The sequence below is a fragment of a genome, unplaced genomic scaffold, assembly GCF_019419815.1.
Source record: "Pyrus x bretschneideri cultivar Hongxiangsu unplaced genomic scaffold, Pyrus_bretschneideri_v1 Contig7, whole genome shotgun sequence".
Taxonomy (NCBI): domain Eukaryota; kingdom Viridiplantae; phylum Streptophyta; class Magnoliopsida; order Rosales; family Rosaceae; genus Pyrus; species Pyrus x bretschneideri.
This window is the reverse complement of record NW_025999809.1, coordinates 7,762,381-7,784,274: the sequence shown is the minus strand read 5'-3', so window position 1 is coordinate 7,784,274 and position 21,894 is coordinate 7,762,381. Positions and strand designations below refer to the sequence as shown.

The 21,894-nt window shown below is 37.2% G+C and overlaps 4 protein-coding genes across 11 annotated transcripts; all 4 read right to left on the bottom strand.

The window, feature by feature from the left end:
* Window positions 1-884: 884 nt before the first annotated feature.
* On the bottom strand, window positions 885-4,940 carry LOC103936925 (protein NARROW LEAF 1). 2 transcript variants are annotated; one of them, XM_009346814.3, is made up of 6 exons: window positions 4,662-4,940; window positions 3,432-3,980; window positions 3,146-3,289; window positions 2,585-2,825; window positions 1,804-2,304; window positions 885-1,617 (listed from the first exon to the last, which is right to left on the bottom strand). In XM_009346814.3, the coding sequence occupies exons 2-6, from the start codon at window positions 3,924-3,926 to the stop codon at window positions 1,184-1,186; spliced, it is 1,815 nt and encodes a 604-aa protein (XP_009345089.2). In that variant the 5' UTR covers window positions 3,927-3,980; window positions 4,662-4,940; the 3' UTR covers window positions 885-1,183. The 2 variants fall into 2 exon arrangements, with proteins under 2 accessions (XP_009345089.2, XP_009345088.2); XM_009346813.3 differs by having other exon boundaries at window positions 3,432-3,939.
* A 3,035-nt stretch (window positions 4,941-7,975) lies between these two features.
* LOC103936924 (F-box/kelch-repeat protein At3g06240) lies at window positions 7,976-10,396 on the bottom strand. 7 transcript variants are annotated; one of them, XM_009346811.3, is made up of 3 exons: window positions 10,162-10,396; window positions 9,994-10,073; window positions 7,976-9,438 (listed from the first exon to the last, which is right to left on the bottom strand). In XM_009346811.3, the coding sequence occupies exon 3, from the start codon at window positions 9,380-9,382 to the stop codon at window positions 8,225-8,227; it is 1,158 nt and encodes a 385-aa protein (XP_009345086.2). In that variant the 5' UTR covers window positions 9,383-9,438; window positions 9,994-10,073; window positions 10,162-10,396; the 3' UTR covers window positions 7,976-8,224. The 7 variants fall into 7 exon arrangements, with proteins under 7 accessions (XP_009345086.2, XP_048429976.1, XP_009345085.2 ...); XM_048574019.1 differs by having other exon boundaries at window positions 7,976-9,432; XM_009346810.3 differs by having other exon boundaries at window positions 7,976-9,399.
* Window positions 10,397-11,763: 1,367 nt separating this feature from the next.
* LOC103936923 (auxin-responsive protein SAUR78-like) lies at window positions 11,764-12,642 on the bottom strand. The gene has a single exon (XM_009346808.3). It carries the CDS (start codon window positions 12,404-12,406, stop codon window positions 12,002-12,004), a length of 405 nt encoding a protein of 134 aa, XP_009345083.1. The 5' UTR covers window positions 12,407-12,642; the 3' UTR covers window positions 11,764-12,001.
* A 2,136-nt stretch (window positions 12,643-14,778) lies between these two features.
* On the bottom strand, window positions 14,779-20,265 carry LOC103936922 (ribosome-binding ATPase YchF). The gene is made up of 11 exons (XM_009346807.3): window positions 19,951-20,265; window positions 19,236-19,424; window positions 19,067-19,120; window positions 17,871-17,981; window positions 17,259-17,321; window positions 16,858-17,112; window positions 16,512-16,658; window positions 16,398-16,425; window positions 16,005-16,075; window positions 15,584-15,643; window positions 14,779-15,191 (listed from the first exon to the last, which is right to left on the bottom strand). Exons 1-11 carry the CDS (start codon window positions 20,161-20,163, stop codon window positions 15,123-15,125), a joined length of 1,260 nt encoding a protein of 419 aa, XP_009345082.2. The 5' UTR covers window positions 20,164-20,265; the 3' UTR covers window positions 14,779-15,122.
* Between the last annotated feature and the right edge of the window lie 1,629 nt (window positions 20,266-21,894).

Sequence of the window (21,894 nt, the reverse complement as noted above, 5' to 3'; positions counted from 1 at the left end):
AACTTAGGAAAGACTGAGACCATGCTCAAAGCAACCTGAGACACAAAATGCTCAGACAGAAAACAAACGAAAGCTAAATGCAAATACAGATAAACTAAATCTCCAACCAGGGTGGCTTAGAGAGGGAAAAGCTGTAGTGGATTTGGAGGAAAAAGGAGAGAAGGGCAAATTGGGAGGAAATGGAGAGATGGGGAAATTAGGAGGAAAGAGATGGAGAGAAAGGGAGGAAGAAAGGAAAGAAGGGTGGAAAAAGGAGAAAGGAAAGAAGGGCGAAAAACAGGGAAAGATGGGAGATAATGATGAAAATAGTGGGTGGACGAGAGAGGAAGAGAGAGGAGGGCGAGGAGGGAAGGGCTAGGCTGCCGCCAACCTCAAGCCGGAGCAAGAGGCCGATGGCAGAGAAGGGTTTAGAGGCTTCAGCGCTTTACTTTAGGGGAGGGAGATGGCACATAGTCATAGGCAAAGGTTTGTTAGTTGTTTTATTGTTTAGTAAGGCATTTTGACAATTACAATGAAATAGAACTAACGCAAGATGTCTTTGGAAACATGTTGCGCAATTTAAAACAGGCCTCTCGCGCACACGTGAAAGGCTTAGTTTCTTTAATTTTTAAAATAAAAAATATATTTTAAACAAAAATAAATAAAGAATAAAAATTATAAATAAAGAATAAGATGTAAAAGAGTAAATTATCATCATTTATATCATTTCTCTAATAAAGGTAAGGCTCACCAATACATGTGGTCCCATTTGTGTTACAGAGATGGTACAAAAAAATGGTAAAAATTGTATTTTTGTAAAAAAATAAATTAAAATAGCTAATTAAATAAAATTCAACAGTATAAACAACTTACCAGCTAGCAGAGATCAATAGAAGGAAATAAAGTGGCACAAAGGAGATGATGGCATGAAACTTTAAAACACAAAGTTGAAGTTTAGAGGGGCACATTGGCACAAAACAGAAGGAAATAAAGTGACACAAAGGAGTATGCATTGGTAAACCTCATAGAACTCTAGTTGTGCATACTAATTATCTTCAACTTTTATCTAGGAGAAATCAACAGCACAAGAAATGTTAACTTGGATCCAAACATCATTGTAGCTCACTCCATCATAATTGCCTCAAAATAGCGTTCCTATCATGCAAAACGGGTTGGTTCCCCAAGCTTAAGCTAGTAATCTAGTTCATTTTCGTTCTTCAGCACTGGTTGAAGCATCCGAACGCCTTCTCTTGGCCTCATTGTCGCCCAACTGCAGTGAAAAACAAATATCTTCGTCGCAGCCATTCCTTAGCGACGAAAGATTCTCAGAAGCTGTTCTATCAATCTGGTACTTTTTATGTAGTGGGGAGCCTCTGATGAAGCTTGGTATAAACTGATGTTCGATACTGGGGACTGTCTTGATCCCATCTTCCAGATGAAAGTCTGTTTCCACTAAGGACGGATTCCTAGGTGGGCTGCTGGGTTCCACTTCTAAAGGAAGATGCTGAATTTGAAGACCCAGTGACTCAAACTTCTCCTCAGATGTTTCCTTTCGAAGCATCGCATATGGAGGGGAAGAGTCGCCAACAGTGGATCCAATTGCCGTTGCTGAAGCAGTCCTTTGTTCTTGTACAGCCACTGCAGGTAACATTTACACAAATTTGTAATTCAATCATGCTACAATCTATGAATTATATGCAAGGAAAATAAGCGAATCAATCAGAGATATGCAGACTAACTACAAATAAAAAGCTGAAGATAGACAAATGCAATGCATTAATCATGGTGGAAACCAGTAAAAAGGGCAATTTCCGAAGCACAAACCTCTAAGCCCTTCATCAGTTGTAATAATGTCAAGTTCAAGGAGCTTCAGAAGACGTCCAAGATCAACCCCGCTTGTCCAATTCTCAGGAGGTTGGCCAATTTTTAATTTAAGTCGTCCTCGGTTAGCAGTACCGCCCCATATGATCCCAATTGGACGTGGCTTCTCACCATTCACACCTTTGAGTACTATGAGGCTCCCGCTGTCTCCTTCAAGGTCAAATGTTTGTTGGTTCTCACCAACAACAAGAAAATCAGTTAAGAAGCATATGCCTTTCTCGTCATTGTACTCGAGAGCATAGGCCAACACTGTTCCAGCAGTCAAACCAGAACTTCGTCCAACCTTCATCACCTGCTTTCCAATAAGGGTACTGATCGGAGACTGCAAGTCAATAATCTTAACGTCACCAATCTCTCCGACTCCTTTCATGGATGTAATAACAGTACACATGTCAAAATCATCAGCAAAAGGAATGAATGCCCCATCTGCTCTCACAAACGTCTCTGCAATAACATGAATCATGATGAATAAGTGTTTCTCTTCCTTCTCCCTTTCCTTCGTTCGTTATGTATCACTATTCAATATTGTGCTTGTAATCTTTATATTTAAACTGTGAATTTCTTTACCAGAGTAGATATCCACTTGGAACTTGACAGAAAGGTCAAAAAAACAAAGTCAAGCTACTTAAATTTGGATTGATGAGCACTCTAGAGAGAAAATATTATTAAATCCATCTCCAAAAGCAATATAAGTTGTATTACCAACTTTTAAGTCCATAATTACCTGGGTTAATTCCGGCAAAGATGCCATACCAAAGCTCATCTGTGATAAATGAGGTAGCTCTCTCCACTGCACCGAGATATACCCCAGGTCCAAGTGAAGGAGGCAGGGGATGAAACATCTTCTGATTTGGGTAATCTAAGTCAACTGCAACATGCCGATTTGTGAGAAAACCAACTTGCCGATTGCCTGTTTGGCTCCTTACTATTGCACCCAATGTTCCATAAGTTTTCTGGCTTGCCACCTGAGTACAAGCAAACAAACAATGTACTTACCGGCATTCAGAATTAAAAGATTGCCAGGATAAAGATGGGATAACTGTGATGCAGTAGACAGTATTAGAATAAAAATGCACTTTAATACTCGTGTATCACATTTTAAGACTACAACACTTTACCAGCATTCAGGCTTTGTTGTTGTTGTTGTTGTTGTAACAGGGGAAAGCTAATTAATATTTAGTTGTTGTCATTTCAAGGTATTGCTCCTCACTTGGCCCCCCATTTGTTTTGGTTTACTAGATTACACTATGAAACATGACAAGCTTAATAGGTAACCTAAACATACCTGAGAACCTGAGCCAATGCACGGATCACCTCCACCCAAATCATCTACAATTTCTGTGTACAATTGTTCTTTGGGAGCTGGCTCGGGTGCACCAAAATATGAGAATTCCACAACGTCCACATCACACCATACACCTCCAGGTCCCTGATTAAATTAGAAAGAGTTATTTGAACTAAACTTCTAAACACAAGTAAATTCACATGGAATAGGCATCGATAACCCAAAACAAACTTGACGACTAACAAAAGAATGAACAATCAAACCATTCTTAACATTCTTCCCTGACCTCTAGGGCAGTGGGTAAACACTGTATTGGGCTGAGCCATTGCTTGTGAACTTTTCTTGAAACAAAGACAAGAATAGCTGGTATGTCAGTTAACACACCCCGTCGAATACGAAACCCAATTGCCGTTCCAAGACTATAACATCGCAAAATCTTGCTATGAAATGCCCTTATAGTCATCAGTTCAAGCAATGTATTCGCTTGCTGCCCTTTTGGCAACTGACCAAGAGTTTCAGGCAGGACCCCTTTCTGTAGATTAGTGAAATAGTTTGCCCTCTCTTCAGCAGCATCACTCAATCGGCTTGAGGTAGGCCACGAGAAGTAAGCAGCGCTAGTCTCAGAATGCTGTCCAGCTGATGCAAAGGGTTGAAGTGTTGGTGGACTTAACGAAGGTAAATTAGAATGACTGCAACAGTTTCTTTCAAGATCCAAGGCTGACTCATCTGATAGTGTTGAACCCGAACAACGCATCCTCATATTAAATCTACTCCGCTCCATCTTTCCGGTTTGCCTAACACGATAACAGAGTGAAAAAAACTGGAGGGACGGTACCTAAATGTTTCAACATTACATATAATGATGATATTTTCCACTACACATACAAGAAAAGCATGCTATAAGCCCCGAAACAACTTTAAGAGCACCATCCGACTTTTGAGCACCACCCAAATCGGAGATTAATACTAAAAAGTTCCTAAAATCAAGTAATGAGATTTGACAAAGAAATGATTTTCCTCCCCAATTATGTCTTGTTTTCTAGAAAACGGAAGAAATGAAGAGTATAATAAAGTAAAATCTTCTGCTTTCTAGCTCTAAAAATCATATCAAGCGAAGACTGACTTCGACATTCGCTTTTTAACTCGAAGAATATGAAAAATAAGAACTTTCACATTCCATGATCTTCTGCCTCACCACCCGCACAGCACAAGCTGTGGAGGGTAGCAAAGAAGCTTGCAGAAAGACCATATGACCAAAATGTTCCAAATTTTACACAAGGAGTAGAAAAAATCGTTTCGGATCGCTGTTAAACGGTAACATCCAATCACAAAGGCAACATACAACAAGCAATTTATCAAGCTCATGTAATCAAAAAAGAAAAAAGCAAACCCAGCAGAAACCAGAAAAGCAGACTTTTTTCAGTCATGAGTACTGCAATCACTAACTCACCCACTAAATACAACAACTTGAACAAAAACTCAAACACATAAACTGAGTTAAAAGAAGAAAGCTCACTGATCAGCAACGGCGGAGCTGCTGCAGAACACAAAAATATGATATGGATTCTTCTTGCAGGAACCTCAGAATCACAGAACACCTCAGCGAAAAAGACCCAGATAACAATTCAGCCGGATTTTGGAGCAAGAATCGGGTCAAAAGCTTCTGAGATTGCCAGTTTGGTTGTTTGCAGCAAAGTGTTTGCTGCTGCTATAGAAGAAACCCATGAAATTAAAGTTGGTAAAGTGACCAGCTTGTGCGCTTATTTTAATGAGCTTTAATCAATATTTTTATGGGGAAGAGAGACGGAGTGGAATGGAGTATCAATATTTAATTAATGGAAATGATTAGAAAACTTTGAGTTTTAATGATAAGGATAAAACAAAAGGTAAAGTAAATAGTAACAAAATTGATTTTTTAGTGTAAAAATATGGTTTTTCGTTAAAATGAACAGTACCGTGAATATTTCATTAAAACATCTATATTTTTAGGGGTAAAGGGTAATTATAGGAAATAAAAATTTTAAATTATATTTGTAAATTAAATGTTACGTCATCAATATGAAATAAGTACGTTAATTAACACTTAAATAATAATTCAATCATTAACGGTTACATAATTTGTTTTATAAAATTTGATTTAGAAATTTAGTCACATTAACATTATCTATATTTTTATAAGAAAAGAGAGAGAGAATGAGTGGAGTGGAGTCGAGTGGGAAATTGAGGATGGTAGAGGGGGCTATTTGCTAATTCATGGGTCTTGGATCTGTCTGAGTTGTATGGCTTTGGCTCCTTAAACTTGGAAAACTGATTCTATAGTTTGGAAGAAGTATCCAATCCGTACGTAGAGCATCACATTCGTATTAGAGGTGAAGAATCGAATACAGAACATCGTCAAGAGATAGTACTTTTAACCGCACTTCGAGTTACAGCTCGTATATGTACATATACTTGAGTTACTATAAAGAAGATATTTGAGGAGGAGGAATGAATACAGAACACTATAAAGAAGATATTTTTTAACTACTTGAGTTACTAACTCCTTGTATAGAGCATCATATCCATGCCTACGAATAAAATAAAGGGAAATACTTCAAAATGTAACAATTTCTTAATCTTGAGACAAAAGTAGGACAAACAGGCTATACACAAAATCGAAATTACTAAAATATCTACATATAAACGGGTTATCTCCTCTCATTTTATGATTTCTTTCTCTCTACTCTCTCTCCCTTCTTTCATTTTGTCCCTCACGCATCCTCTATCCCCTTCTCACTATGCACACATGGTGCACTATTGCCCTGAGCAACACCGTCCAAATCGAAGCCACCATCAATTTCGTCTCGTCCTCACGAGTCCAAAACACCTAGCCTTGTCACAAATCTCATTACCGATCGTTGGGATCGAAACTTAAGCAGGCCACGAGTTTTTTGGCAACATGGCAAACAACCGAGGCTCGAGACCACCAACACTGGACTCGCATCGAGGGTGGGAACAAAGTCCAGTCATTAAATGTTGGTGATTTGTTGGATGAATTTTTCAGGATTTCCTCATTGTATGTACACGACATGCACATAATATGCTCACATATTTGAGCCAACCCAAAATCTAGAGCTCATAGATTTTATTTTATTTTATTTTATTTTTTAAGTCACTACCATATACACTATATGCACACCACGTGCACATGCACATGATATGCACAAAACTAGAGACCGAGCAATGAGCTATTTTTCGCATTAAAAAGAAATTTTAATGACAACCTATTGGTACATTGGATACAATTAAAACATAATTCTTACGTATATAAGTTTACAGTGGTAGTTTGAAAAGTCTTGTTACGTACATCAATCACCGCTTAACCTTGCACGTGGAAAACATGATACTCATTGTCGTTATTTCATGGACATGCATGATCCTTAACGTCCTCTAAGCTTTTTCTTAATTTTTTCGCCGAAGCCAACTAGGTTGTGTTCATACTTGCTAAATTCCGAGGCACAACATATGTGCATCATAACTAGTGAACATTACCGCTTCTCATATTAAGATGTAGCCATGCACATTATGGAAAAATTTTCACAAATTTCACTAATTTTTGGGTTGAGCTCAGATCTGTGAGTATAACATGTTCATGTCGTGTACATACAGTGTATAAGCGAGTTTAATGCGAAAAGAGCAAATGAGTACGCGAAATAATTTCGTCCATATCATTCTCTCTTCCTTCTTTCCACTCTGATTTCTCCCTTTTCCCTCAAATTTATCTTTTCTTCAAAAGGCAATTGACCTTTAATACATTTTTTCGTTTAACTGCACCAAAAGCCAAACCCTATTTTAGCGCTTGTAGATTTGGATTGAGAGAGGGAGCAGAGGGAGAGAATCCGGTGGTTCCAACTATAAGAACTTCTCCTCCGCTAAATCAAAAGCAACAATGACAGATGGAGAGCTCCATTGACAAATGTCCCTCCGTAACCATCCAGAAGATCGAAGGAAAGTCTTGAACCCTTGTCCATGAATTGGTTTTCAGTGACAACACAAGCACCGTGCCTCCATAAGCAACCTTCACGAACTTGTAATCATCGGTGGACGGAGTGTGACCAAAACTGTGGACATGAGGATGAGGACGCGAGCCCGTTACCGGTTCAGGACAAACATGAATTGGGATGGGGCAATCTGGCATTTTGAAGGACACTGCAGTGCTGCAGGGATTGAAAACGAAGAAGGATTTTGGCTGAGGCACAATGCAGGCCAACCCATTACAGGAACCAAACATTTTGATCCAATCGATATCGGGGTTGTCCTTGAGTGGAAAATCAAGCTCCAAAGGCAAAACATCTTCATCATCATCTACAGGGGCTAGATTGCCCAAGGAATATAGGGAATTATCAGCGCTGATGCGAGGGGTTCTTCTGCAAATACAGTGGAAAATCAATCTCTCTCTCTCTCTCTCTCTCTGTGCTCGTGCCTTGGTATTTCTATCTTTATTTATAGTGCACTGGGAACTCAACTCATTCTGTTTGGAGTTTTGGACGAAGGACGATCATCTCCCTGGCTCTGAGAGAAAAAATGTACAGAAAATACGAAAGAGCAAAACCAACGCCTCCTTCAAATGAAGCAAAATGAAACCAAAATGATGAGCATTGCAGGCAAAGTGAGATGAAGCAGAGCGTAGGGTGGCAAAAGTGTGATTTTATGTAGAATATTTGGAGACAAAGTAAAAATTAAGCCTACTTTCTAATCGTTGATTCTCCTCTAATTTATTTAGTTTAAATGCTAGGAAAATAAAATGTATGAAGAGTAGAGGCTGGAGAATGACAATATCAAACAAAAAAAGACACAAAACCTGGCACGAATTCCCTATTGAAAAGTCAAGACACAAAGAACAACTTCATAAACCACTAGATCTAGACTTTATGCTTCATAAAATCGTAGTCATCGTCATTCGTTAACCTCGAAAACTACAATGTCGTTAACAGACTAACTGAAAACATAACAATGACCTGCTTTATGACTCCGCGATCAAATCACCAGAGAATTTACATCATAACTAAGTGAAAGGGTCAACAAGGAGCGACTTCTTGCTCAGTTACTTGTCTTGGTCAGAACCTTGCTCAGCTCAGTTACAAGAAGCAAGTAGTTCATATTCACTAGGAGTAAAAACGTGTAGAATGTGATCGGAATTAGACACAACTGCAACTTCTTGTGATAACTCGGAGAGATGAGGCTCTCCACATACACACCAGCACAGAATTTATCTGGAAGGCCATTTGCCAAGAAATTTTTGCAAGTCCCGTCATTTGGATTGCACAGAAGTAACTGTTTCCAACTCCTCGCCAGTAAGATCTTGTTATCCTTCCAGTAACATAATGGCTTCAAAGAAGTAGATGAATATGGTTCAGCTATAAAAATTCTAGTCCACGACTCCTTCACACCATAATCGTTCATAATCCAAAATGAGTATTCTCTATTATGCTGGTAAAGTAAACAAAGACTCCCTCCCAGAACGCCAGTTGTAAACGTCTGATAATCAGTGACAGAAGTAGGTGTGGGCAAGTCTGAGAACTTCTCCTCCGCTAAATCAAAAGCAGCAATGACACAGTTACCACCATTTTCAAGCCGTCCGCATAACCAGTGGACAGCTCCATTGAGAAACGTCCCTGAACCCTCCAAATGATGTTTGTAAGGAAAGTCTTGAACCCCTTTCCACGAATTGCTTCTCAACGAAAAAATGAGAATCATGCACCCATAAGCAATCGTGACAAACTTGTAATCATCAACAGAATGAGCATAACCAAAACCGTATGCATGATTGAACCCTACTTCTTGAGGTTGTGGAGGACATTTATGACTTGGAATGGGGCAATCTGGCACTCTCAAGGACTCTCTAGTGGTAGGATTGAATATAAAGAAGGTTTCCGGCTGAGGCATGATGCAGACCAAACCATTGGAAGTACCAAACACATGAACCCACTCAGTGTTGGGGTGGTTCTTGAGCGGAAAATCAATCTCCAAGGGCAACATATCATCATCTATAGGTGCTTCAGGGTCCAAGGAGAATAACGAATTTTTAGAACTGAAAATGATTTTCTGCTTCTGGAACCGATCTAGATGGGTTTTGGTGAAGTGGGGTTCACTGGTTAGACGGAGCCATGACTTTGATATGCACCTGAATCGGCACACTGACTTGAGAGGAAGTCGAGAGAGTATATCGGCAATGATATCCATTGAAAGGCCTGACATGTCTACTTCACTTGACACTGAGATAACAGACGTAAGTAACTTTGAGCCACCTTAATCTTGTTTGCACCAAAGCCCACATCACAAGTAAGCAAAATCAATAGTTCAAAAATTAACTAATAGATTTTCATCCACAACATTATATGCTTTCGGTTTAATTAAGCAATATATTCCATAAACAACAAATAATTCCCTCACATTCTGGTTCATGCATAAACAAATCATCTCTTCGAAGATTCCCCATATGCAAATCAGAGGATTTACCCTAAATTTCCAAAATCTTTCACCTTCTCAATTCTTTACACTAATGAAAAATAATTATCAAAGGAATAGTTTTTACAGCAAAAGCAATAATCCCATGTTCACAATTGGCCATTAAATGTGATAAATTACTGCAAATACTGCACAAAATTTGAGTAAAAAACTAAACACGGGTTTATACTAAATGAAAAAATTCTAATAAAAACCCATATATTTAAGAAATTAAAAACCCTTATCAAACAAAGCAATGGCAACCCACACAGACAAAATCCAAAATAAACCAACTTTAATAAAGAAAATAAGCAAAAGTTGGCAAAAAAATAAAAAAATACACAGCTAAAACGAAAAAATACCCAGAAACACGAGCGCGACGGCGGGGAAGTGAATCGACAGACAGCTCCGACTTGTCTCTCTTCGTCTATTTTAATCAGCACTGGCAACACAAGTAAAAAACGAGTCAACAAAAATAGAAAGAAAAAAAAATGGAGTCCTGAAAATCTAAAAGGGGAAATTAGGCAAACCCTAGAAATGGGCTCCAAGAACTTCAAAAATCATACTCTCTTGTCTCTTCGGCCATCGCGAGTAGCTTAATGGAGAAGCTATGGGGAGTTGAAAGTTCGAATTTTTAATTTTGTCAGCAAGTTTGGTATTCATAAGGGGATCGTATAAAGGGAATTTTTTTTACTAAAAAATATTTTGCGTGCTGATCTTCTTCCACTAGTTTTGCGGTCCGCTGACACGTTGTTCCGCAAAGGAGGCAGATAAATTATTTTATATTTTATATTGTTTACCTGTGTAACTACAGTTAAATTACGTTTATATTTTATATTTTTATTTTAAAATTTTTAAAAAAAATTAATATAAAATGATCGTTCAAAATATGAGAGAATGAAACACAGGAGGCAGACAATCTGCTCCTTCGGAAAAATAAAACAGACGGAGAAGAAAAAGAAACCTTCCATTTCGAGCTTCGTAGGGCCAAAACTATGTGAATTTGGGATCTCGGCCCAGCATGAACAACCTGAATTAATTGGACTGGCTTGGTTCTAGTTAGGTTTGGTTTAGGGGTTTTGCCCCAAAACAAAAGAAATTTCGTTCTCAGTTTGGTTTGATTTATCTTTCAAAAAGTATGTAGACAATTGGATTAAAATGCAAGCATCTTGTTCTATTTAAAGAGAATCAAGCCCTCAGTAGTTTGGCAGAGCTCTCAAACCGATGCAGCAATGTGTGTATAGATATCTTGACTTCTACGTTCCAGAACACAACAACTCAATTGAATCGTTGTATGAGTTCAAATCTATATGCATAATAGAAAAATTCAAAGTTCCACCACAAGACCTTTATTTGGACAATAAGAAAAACACTTAAAGTGGAGTAGAGAGGATGATCGCAGGAGAAAGTCGAGTGTGAGACGAGGGCGAAGAAAATGAGAGAGAAAGGGTTTTATTTAGGGGTATGCTATCAACACACTCTTTTTTACTTCTCACACATCACTTATTAAATTCTGTCATTTGATATTCTTCAATTCATCCAATCCGTATATGAGAAGTAAAAAGGAGTATGTGGATATCCCACCCATCATTTATAGGCTCTAGCATTACCACTTAGTTAATAGGGCAATAAACACAAAACACTAGGGCTTACTTAATGGTAAGAAGCATGGAGACTCATTATAGCATCTCTAAAAGAGAAGTCAAAAGGTTCACATAAGCAAAACAGTGAAAAATACAGCATTAATGTTTTTCAACCGAAATATCAACTCCTTTATGGCATGATATTTTTCGATACTGGTCTGATATACCTTATGTTTTCTTTAGTGATTAATAATTGTTTTTCATCATTTTATTAATTTTTTTATTTTAAAAATACTTATTGCAATTATGAAAAGTAAATAATGGAATACATAATAGTTTAAATTTGATCTATTGGATGAAGAACAAAATTTAAAAAAAAAATAAGATCAAAATTTTAATATATCTTCGTTTGACTTGGTCTTTAGTATTTGTTTGAAAACTGTTATAAGCATTTAAAAAAAAAAAAGATTATACACTCTAATAACAGCACCAAATTATTATTATTGGGCACTCCCCAAGTATCAAAAGCATATACAAATCATTTTAACATGCTTCAAATAGACTTAGGGACATTTATTTTAATTTTATATGAGAGAATTTCAAGAATATTGATAGAGTACAACATCATAACCCCATGACAAGCACAAATAAAATCATAGTAGCATGATCCATCAAATTAAACGCCATTGTGGTTACAACAAAAAATAAATAAATTAAACATAATCATCAATAGCAGCAAAGGAATGATCTTTGAATTAGCAGATCAAACACCAACAGCCCTAATTATTCAAAACACATAGAGGGCAGCCAATTCCTCCAATGACTCTGAAGTGCTACCAAAGCTGGGATCTTCTGCATTATTCTCCAGCATCCACAACAAGTGATCAAACAAAACCACCTCACAGTTGACAAATATATCATCCTCCTCTCCTCGCTTTTGCTTCGATGACTTGTCGATCAAGGCATTTAACAACGGATGATTGAGGTACTTTGAGCTAATCACGTAACGTTTCCTCGTGCTTCCTACATATATTATAGTTTGGTGATGATGATGAGGATGAAGCTCATGATTTTCATGCCTGAATATAGCTTCCCTCGTAGATTTCGACCTTAGGCTACTATACGACGACGATCTCCCTAGCTGCCTTGATAAGCTCTTGCACTTCCTTAGCAGAATATTCATCTTCTTCATCCTTAAAGACCCTTATTTTTTTATGATCGATGAGAGAGAGAGAGAGAGAGAGAGAGAGAGAGAGAGAGATGGGGTGTTAATTTGGATGGAGAAGTAATTAGGGTGATGGGAAATATATAGGAGGCTTGGAAGACACTCATGAAATCACAAAAGTAGGAGTTAAGATGTGAGGATTGGGTTGAGTTGGTGCAAAGTCGTTGTTTTCCGCTGCTGGAAAAACAAGTGGGGTCTATAAAATGTGCAACCGAACATTTTTTGGGTGACCAAAACAAGTCATCTGTTTTGCTGAATGCATATGTTGTGCCTGGTGCGGGGGGGCTTCTTTTACACACCTAGGTACAATAGACAGACAAGCAAGCACAAATTCGGAGTAAGATTCTCTAAATTTCGTTTCCCTCCAATCTCTTCCTATTTGAAGGTCACGATTAAGGCCACGCCAACATTTGGTGTGATCTTTTTTTTATAGAGAGAGTGAAAAAAAATGTGAGAGGAGAGAATTGGAGGGGAGGGAATTTGGAGAAAAGAGAACCCTACTCCAAATTTTAATTATCTAATAGTCTACCTACCAAAACTCAACTAGGCTGAGGAATTTAAGTGTTAATCAAGCATCATCTCAGTTGGTCACTTCAAAGATAACTATAATAAATCACAAGCAATAGCAGACACAACTAAAACTCACTTAAGAGTCCGGCTTCAATGATATAAGCATTCAATGATATAAGCATTCAATGTTACGAGTGTTTTAACTTTTAAATTCGATTTCTATAACTATTAGATTTTCTGTTTCAATCTTAGTCATTCGTTTTTGGTATCATTTAATACTATGTATCATTGAAGAAATTTCCCTTGGATAAATATTAAACAACAATATAATTAAAATGCTAAGTGAAACGCTTTTGCAACAATCCATTCCCGTCGAGAAAACCCTTTTCGGGGCAGCAATCAATTAATTATATGAAAGAAGGTTTATCGAACCCCTTATGGACTCCAGTTCGAATCCCTCTTTCGTAATTTAAATAAAATTAATGCAAGAAAAATTGATGATTGCATGGGACCCTTGGAGTTAAAAATGCATTTAGGATGGACAAAGTGTTGATTACGAATGAAAAATGCAGATACATCTGTTTTCATTTTCTCCTAATAAGCTAGCTGGATTCCACCAGTCATGTATTGTTGTGTGAAGTGGCAGTAAACTGCTTGTTGTTGCCGAGAGTCTTGACAAACACCGGAAACATGCTCGGCCACTCACCAAATATGTTGAGAGCATCTCATCATGGTCCAGTTGAAATGACTCCATCTCCTCCTATTTAGATTGACATGTCATCCTCGTTTTGATTTGAGGTGCATGTTTTTCGACTAATTAAATCAACACAAATTTAATCCGCGTAGTTTTCAGATTAAGTCTAACATGGCTCTCCATTAACATCATAAAAGATCTTGGTAATATTGGTAGTAAACCTCCGGCATAAATTGTATATCAACCTTGTTTGATTTGAGATGCATGTATTTCGGCTAACTAAACCAACAACAATTTAATCCACGTCGTTTTCAGATTAGATGTATAAACCCTAGATACAAAAAAACTTCCTTGTTCTATCTCTCTCTTTATGTGATGCGTCAAGTGAAGAAGTGAGACAAGAACAACGGGTGCATGCCCCATTTACACGCAAGTTCTTCTCTTAGACACGGATCACTTACGGATTAGCAACCATGAGTATTTCGACCGACATTACCATAACCCAAACACATTCTTTGTATTTAGCACTAATCCGTCAATTTTGTGTTAGTTTCCAGTCAGGTGTCTTGTCATTCACCACACGTAAACATAACCACTTTGTCATAATCAAATAATTAACGCAAGTGGGAGCAAATCACATAAAATTCTGCTCAGACAAGGTGTGTGTTTTGGAAAATAATGAATGGTTTATTCTCCAGCCTTGTGTTCCAAGTTTGGATATATACAGCAGCAACAAGGGGATCTTCACTTGCTTAGAAGCAAAAACATCATTAATCGAATAATCAAAAGTACTTAAAGCAGCAGGGCCAAGTGATAAATCAATGTCTCCTCTTTTTGGCCAAATCACTAAATCTTGTCCCTTTAAAACCGAACTTAAGACAAATATTCTTAGTTGTTGATGGGGACGTCTGATCTTCGTCACTTACTGCTTAAGAATTTATTTATTTTGCAGTACATTTTAATGTCATTTTGAAAATGCCTCCCACCCCGAAATTGATTTAAACTCCGGGGAAAAAACCAAGCATAAGTTCACTTGCGACATCATGAGGAATCAGGTGAAATCATATAGGACTCAAAGATGAGACTATAAACACGATACGAAGCATGACAGGGCATGAAAAATTGCCTCCAAGCGTTCTCCGAATCACCTATTATTATAAAGATTACGAATGCAATGATGTTTACTAAAATACAACAAAGTCCAGTAAATTCGATTCACCCTGAATTGTTGAATTTCCATATTCTTTCTTGAATAAGTAGGATTTCAAAATCTTAGTTTCCAAAACATCAACAGTCGATTGAGCTATTTACTCTTCAAGCAAAATTTGGTACTCTCGACGTATAACAAAAGAATACTTCATCATACCAAACTCAGGACTTGAATGTAAATCAATGTCGTCCATCTTGTGAAGTAAGCTGCATCTAGTTGGTCCCCCGACTTAGGAAGATAAGCTGTTTCTGTGAAACCATATGAGCTTGTTAGACGTTAAAACGAAACAGCATCACGTCACCTTCCTGTACAATGTACTCTTTGCCCTCAGATCTCAACTGCAAACATCAGAGTAGATTGGGCGACTCAGTTTGATCTAGAACGATTTTTACGGACAAGAGACATTTCACCGACAACAGTTTCTAAATTGTGTCTATACCTTGCTGGCCTTACTGCAACCCTTAAATTTAAAAGTCAAAAACAGAAATTCACATTTCTCATAAGGGCACTGGTTGTAGGAAACATAGAGGGTGGGACGAGTTGACCTATTAACGTTGTTTAAGATTTTACTTTAGTAAATCAAGTTGTAATTGCTTCGCACCGGTGTGATAGTGATAGTGCCCAGAAATAAATCCACGGCTCTATAATCTTGACCAAAGTTGGAAAGCATTATATGTGTTGCTACTAGCAAACAAGAGAATTAAAACCTAATAACAAGCAGAAAACTTACAACTCCTCTTTCCCTAGATGCAGCAAGCGAACCAGCAGCAACAAAATCATCATAAGCCACCTAACAATAAAGAACAAAAATTGTTATTATTTTCATATTTCCCATGGATCATTTTAATGTGCAAGGACATGATCTCTTACTTTCATTGTTCTAGTAACAGTATTAAAAACTTTACTAAATAGCTAAACTGTTTTATAAAGAAATTATAAAATTAGCACTCCATTATTTGAATTTAGATTAAAGAGTTTATGAATATTAACTGCTATATGCTGTCTTAAACATTAAACAAAACTTACGTAGAATTGAATGGTTTGAAGCTCACTTCAAATTAAGTGATTCAAACCAATTGTTCAATCAAATTTAAAAATAGCTATTACCTATAGTGGATGAAAGAGTTACAACCTCTATCTATGATTCTTACCGTCTCAGCTCGAATGAAACCTTTCTCAAAGTCAGAGTGTATGACCCCAGCAGCTTGAGGTGCAGTCATTCCTAAATCAACCAAATACAAGAATCAGAGAACAACATTATATGATGAACTTGTTCATCGAACTTCCTAACCTATCTAAGTACTGGCAGCAAGGGACCTTATTTTCAATACAAAGAAAAAAAGATGGCAACGGCAATTCAAAACAGAAAATTTTCAACCTACAATCATCAGTAAACAAATTCTATGTGTACAAGTTTCCAAAAATGATATAGATAACAATATAGCCTATGCTAGCACTTGGTTGAAGCATTCAAGGTCCTGTCAGATGTATTTAATTATATACGTTTAGTACACAAATTACATTTTGGCAAAACTAAAGCTCACCTGCAAGTATGGTCCATGCTTTTGTTTCCTGTAAACAACATAGCAACACCCTTCTTAACAAAAATGAAAAATGTTAACCACAATCAGAAAAATTCACAAGCTCATTCTTATAACCTTCTCTCCGGATGTAAAGTAAGTACGTAGCCCCAAAACGCTATATGTTGCTCTGATAAGGTTTCCGAGACCACTTTCACCAACACCAAGAGATTCCAAAAATTCCGTTCTTTCTTCATATGGTAATTCAGTGAGCTCAGACTCAACCTGCAAATGCAAACTTCCTAGTTCACAAGTTTGAGTATAATAATTGAAGGCAAACAAAAATGTACGAACACAGATCTGCTAGTCTCAGACAAAGCATCACTAGATTCCTATCAAACATTTTAAACAGAGAGAAAGGTATGTTGTGATAATTTGCTCAATTTCAAACGATAATACTTATGGTTCTCATGTATCACCAAACCTGTGCAGAAATAGTCACAACTCCAGATTGCAACTCGGGAGCAAGATTCATCACTTCTTTGACGTGAGGATTAAGCTCAGGTTCAGCTAGATCAGATTCTGCAACATTAGCAACATATATAATAGGTTTCATTGTAAGCAAGCAAAGATGCTTCACAGCATCTTTTTCCAAATCTGTTAAAGTGACTGATCGTGCTGGTTTTCCATCCATCAGTGCATTCTGAATTTTGTCTAAGGTGGACCTTTCTGTTTCCTCCTGAAATTAGAACTCTGAGTCTATGATTTTGTACAACCTTAACACTTCGGGAAATAAAGGAGAAAAAATATTGAGGGGCTATAGCGTGATGATGATAGCACATATTTGTGCACTGTACAGTAAGTTAGCATTGGACAAAACTATACCTTAGCTTTGGTTTGTGAGTCTTTTGCCTTTCCTTTTTTCAGCTTCTCCATTCTCTTCTCAATCTGCATTTCTTGTGAATAAGACAATTTAGTTCAATCAGCTCATACCATCTTACCAAGCTGGTGGTATTAATATTAAACACAAATAGCAGATGATAGAGGCCCCCTAAGAAGAAAGTTTAAGATGTTAAGACAAGGAATTCTCAAGACAGCGTTCTCATAAAAAATAATTATCTACATCATCAACTTTAAACCAGAAAATGGCATTAGCATTTAACAATATAGTTTGCATTAAATACATGCATACATATATATGGGTGGGTGTGTAGAGGGTTGTCTTATTCATACAGCTAGGATAAGGCACTGCGATTAGTTCACTGCCTAAATACTTCCCATAAATCATCAATTGAAAAGCTCATGAATCGATTTTAAGTCCTGGCACTTGTCATTTATGCCCAATTTCAAATCAAATTGGTTTTAGACCAACTGGTTTATTTTACAAGCAAACCAGAAAGTTCCTAGAAAGGAAGTGACAGACAAGGAATCAGGATCTACCACATCAGAAGGTTTGAGAATAATGGTAAGCTTATAGAGGAATGTTAATTAGCAAACCTGGTCCAGATCTGAGAAAATAAGCTCCAAGTTGATAACATCAATATCTGCCTTAGGATCAACTTTGCCACTCACATGAACAACGTCGTTATCTTCAAAACAGCGAACAACCTGAAACAACAATCAACATGTCAATAATATTGTGGAGCTTAAAATTACTGATGAAAAGCACTACTGCGCAGTTGATAAAAAGATATGAATGATTTCCATAAATTGGTTCTTCTCTAAACTAAAATCAGGATTGTGAAAGACTTTACATTTTAATGGTTGTTCTTTACAGAAAAAAAAATGTTATGTTAAATTCAAATCAAATTTTGTTCTATAAGATCAATATCCATCAGACTGGCAAAGGAGAATGCTAAAAAACAATGACAGTGCATGCAATGATTATACAAAACAAAGCACAAAGAAGAAGCTGGTCCCCAAAGTATCGACATGAAAAAAAACAATTTTATTAAAATGAACTCATAAAGTGTTTTTGCAATTCAAATTGGGGAAGGCTTCAAAACCTCTAAACAATAACAACTTTACTTGAGCTCAGTACAATGTTTCCTTTCTTCTAGTTTTTTTAATCAAAAGTACAGGGTTTTATTAAACTGATTTTGTTTTGTTTTTTTTTGCAGTACCATAGATAGAGGAGCCACATCAGTCAAGCAGGTAAAAAAAAAGTAACAGAATGAAAAACAGAAGACAAGCAAATTCCAAATATAAAATAAAAAAATACAAGTGCTTGAAAGATTAGATTATTGCTTGTGATTATGCAGCCAGGTTCGGGTCCCGACTTAGTTTTCTTTCTCACCCTAGGCAAAGAAGATTTTAGATCATACTGATATGCACCAGCATGTCATTCCCCATCCCCAACCCATTTTATGGATAGTACTCTCTCACATCCGTCATTGTATGGAACCTAGGCTCTTGTGCTTAAAACTTGTTTTGTTATTAAGGAGAGCACCATTAGGCCTGAAAGTCGTTGGTTTGCATGCTACCCTTTGCATACAAATATCATAAAATAATAATCCATGAGCATAAGAATGTTTCAGGTAAACTTTACTGTTGTTTGCCATGAGTTTTAACAAATAAGTACAAAATGGTCTCTTCTCAAAGAGCAACTAACCATTAAGAAACATGGGATTTTGAGTAATGATAGAAAGATCGTAATCACTAACGAACATGACCAAATAGTAAGAGATTGAAACCTGAAGTATGGAGTCCACCTCACGAATATTTGATAAAAATTTATTCCCCAACCCCTGCAAGTAATGAAAATAGCAAAATTCAGCTGATGCATTCTAACATATTGGCAACATAACTTAAAATCAGAACATGATAATGGAAAGAGAATAAGCAATAGCCATGCAATGTCACCTCCCCTTGACTGGCACCCTTGACAAGGCCAGCAATATCTACAAGTTCTATAGATGCTGGAACTGCCCGCTGAGATTTGCTGAGATCCGAAAGCACACTGAGACGGGGATCTGGAACTGCGACAATTCCTACATTCGGCTCTATAGTACAAAAAGGAAAGTTGGCAGCTTGAGCCTTTCCATTCTCAACCTACACACACAAAAAACCCTTTTCGTTTCAACACTGTGTATTGCTTATGATAATACACAGCAGACAAAATTCCAGATTCACAATATAACAGCCATCCGACAATTCGGCCAATACATTTATACGAAAAATTAACACTCCTTTCTCTTATGTGGCTGAAAAAGAAGAAATGGAAAGTAACTACTGATGCAAACTATGCAGTCACAAATAAAAAATATGATCTTTTCTTCTGAGTAAAAAATAAATATACAGTATATTTTCTGAGTGAAATTAAAAATATGGTCTTTAAAAGCCTAAAATTGAAAATACAATCTTTTCTTCTGAGTGAAATTAAAATACAATCTTCCTGTGCACAAACAAACAGATAAATTGATAAAAATAAGAAATTCAAATGGAAAGATGGGTTATCCTTGCTTGCATTATCTCAGCAACCAAACACAAAAATAATATATATATATATATATAGAGAGAGAGAGAGAGAGAGAGAGAGAGAGAGAGAGAGAGAGAGAGAGGGTTGGGTGGGGCATACGACGGCGTTGAAGAGAGTGGACTTGCCGACATTGGGGAGGCCAACGATGCCGGCTTTGAGGCTCATGCTAATTTTTGATGAGGACCCAGCAGAGAAGCGCCGCCTTCTGCCGAAACCCGTGGCTATGACGCCCATCAGCTGTTGATGGTTCCTCTGCTTCAGAGGAACGAGCAGAGACGGAAGCAGCTGACTGCATAGTCCTATTCGAGCCATTGGAGCTTCGAAGCAACCACAAAACCAGAGAGAGAGAGAGAGAGAGAGAGAGAGAGTTCAATTTATCTGTTTGCGGGGAATTGTGTGTCGCTGTGTTGTGTGTATTGAGACGGAAATTGTTTTATTTATTTTTATTTTTTTATATATCTTTATTTTAAAAAATCGAGAAAATCCTCATATATTTTAATTTTAGAGCCCATATATCAGAAAATCAAACCTCCAACAATTAGATGGGTTCCATGTGAAAAAAGGAGCCAGATTCTCTGGTCTTCCATCTTCCATGTTCTCCTATTTTATATAATTACGGTTAAATTATGTTAATATTTTATATTATTTTTTTATAAAGATAATAAAATAAAAATGAATAGTAATATAAAATGTTGACGTGAAAATAGAAGGGCACGAGAAGTGAGAGGGCAGAGAATTTGCCTCTGTGAAAAAAACCTCTTGTCCATTCCTTTATATCACAATCTTTCCAAGTATCCAGGGCTGATTTGAAACTACTTATGTAGAAGTTAATTATATAAAAGCGTTTTTATTATCAACGTGTTGAAATTTTTATTAAAAATTAAAGTGCTTTCCTACAAAGAACTTTCGAGCTTTTTTGTTAAATATAGTCGAAAGCGATATTGGTTGTCCTAAAATATTTTTAGTCCTCAAGAAGTAATTTCAAATAAGTTACTTATTCTTGGCAATAAGCAAGTTTAACCAAAGAACTACACTTGACATGTTTATACCTAGAACGGCAGAAATCATGAAATGAGTCATGAATAGAGTAAAGAACAGATTGACTATGGGATCAATTACCCCTAGTAAATCTAGCTTTCGACTTCTCATTGAATTATATATTGTAATATGACACAAATATGCTTTTGAATTTTGTATGTGTTAACGGTGAATTTATGAATCAAATAATTCTAAGAGCACTTCCATTGGAGATAGGATAAGCCGGCACACAGTCAAAAAAATGGCCTGACACCTAGGGAAGTCTCTCCAGCCCACGGGATTGCCCCGCACCCAGCCCAAGCTGGTCTCCAGGCCATCCCAAAATTGACAGACCTTGGGACTGGCCTAAATGACGTCAAGCTGACGTCATGATCTGAAATCAGTGACGACGAACTCTATCTCCGACGAGGAAGACGGCTGGACGACGCTATCTTCGAGGACGAGGCTGCTGACTCGGAACTTGCTGTTGAGGACGAACTGGTCATGGAAGCTGTTGAGGACGATGACATACAAATTCGACGATGCAATTGAAGGTCAGGGCGTAGGTCCAGAGGTGGCGGGTTTGGAGCTGGCGAGCCCGTGCGCCGATGTCAACAAGTTTGGGGCGGGTCGGACTGCAAAGGGAGGTGGAAAGGAAGCGGAGAATGAAGGGGAGGTGGGGATTTGATGGAGGGTGGAGATGGGGGAGGGTGGTTAGGCATGCTCTGTTTTGAGAAGCATTTTTGGGGAGAAACTCAGAAATTAAAAATCAAATTATTAAATTTTATTATTTTATAATAAAAATTAATAATATTTTAATAAAATTGACTAGGCTATTTAGTTTTAGAGGTGAAGATGCTCTTGGCCTATTACTATTCATTGAGGTCTATCACTGTTCACTGTGTGGATAAATGCGTTGGGTGCTGGCACAAAGTCTTTAGGGGTGGAATTGCTCTAATAGCCCTGCTAGGTGAGTGAACACATTATTAAATAATTAATTGATTTGTCTCTAATCTTACTTCTATG

What these genes read in the sequence shown, in the direction of transcription:
- LOC103936925 (XM_009346814.3), bottom strand. Translation starts at nt 3,926, where the DNA reads ATGGAGCGGAGTAGATTTAATATGAGGATGCGTTGTTCGGGTTCAACA. An exon ending in CTTTGCCGGAATTAACCCAG is followed by an intron (nt 2,305 to 2,584) that starts GTAATTATGGAC and finishes ATGTTATTGCAG; the next exon opens with AGACGTTTGTGAGAGCAGAT. An exon ending in AACTGATGAAGGGCTTAGAG is followed by an intron (nt 1,618 to 1,803) that starts GTTTGTGCTTCG and finishes TGTTACCTGCAG; the next exon opens with TGGCTGTACAAGAACAAAGG.
- LOC103936924 (XM_009346811.3), bottom strand. Translation starts at nt 9,382, where the DNA reads ATGTCAGGCCTTTCAATGGATATCATTGCCGATATACTCTCTCGACTT.
- LOC103936923 (XM_009346808.3), bottom strand. Translation starts at nt 12,406, where the DNA reads ATGAAGAAGATGAATATTCTGCTAAGGAAGTGCAAGAGCTTATCAAGG.
- LOC103936922 (XM_009346807.3), bottom strand. Translation starts at nt 20,163, where the DNA reads ATGGCTCGAATAGGACTATGCAGTCAGCTGCTTCCGTCTCTGCTCGTT. An exon ending in ACTCACAAACCAAAGCTAAG is followed by an intron (nt 17,113 to 17,258) that starts GTATAGTTTTGT and finishes TTCTAATTTCAG; the next exon opens with GAGGAAACAGAAAGGTCCAC. An exon ending in GTTTCATTCGAGCTGAGACG is followed by an intron (nt 15,644 to 16,004) that starts GTAAGAATCATA and finishes CTTTATTGTTAG; the next exon opens with GTGGCTTATGATGATTTTGT.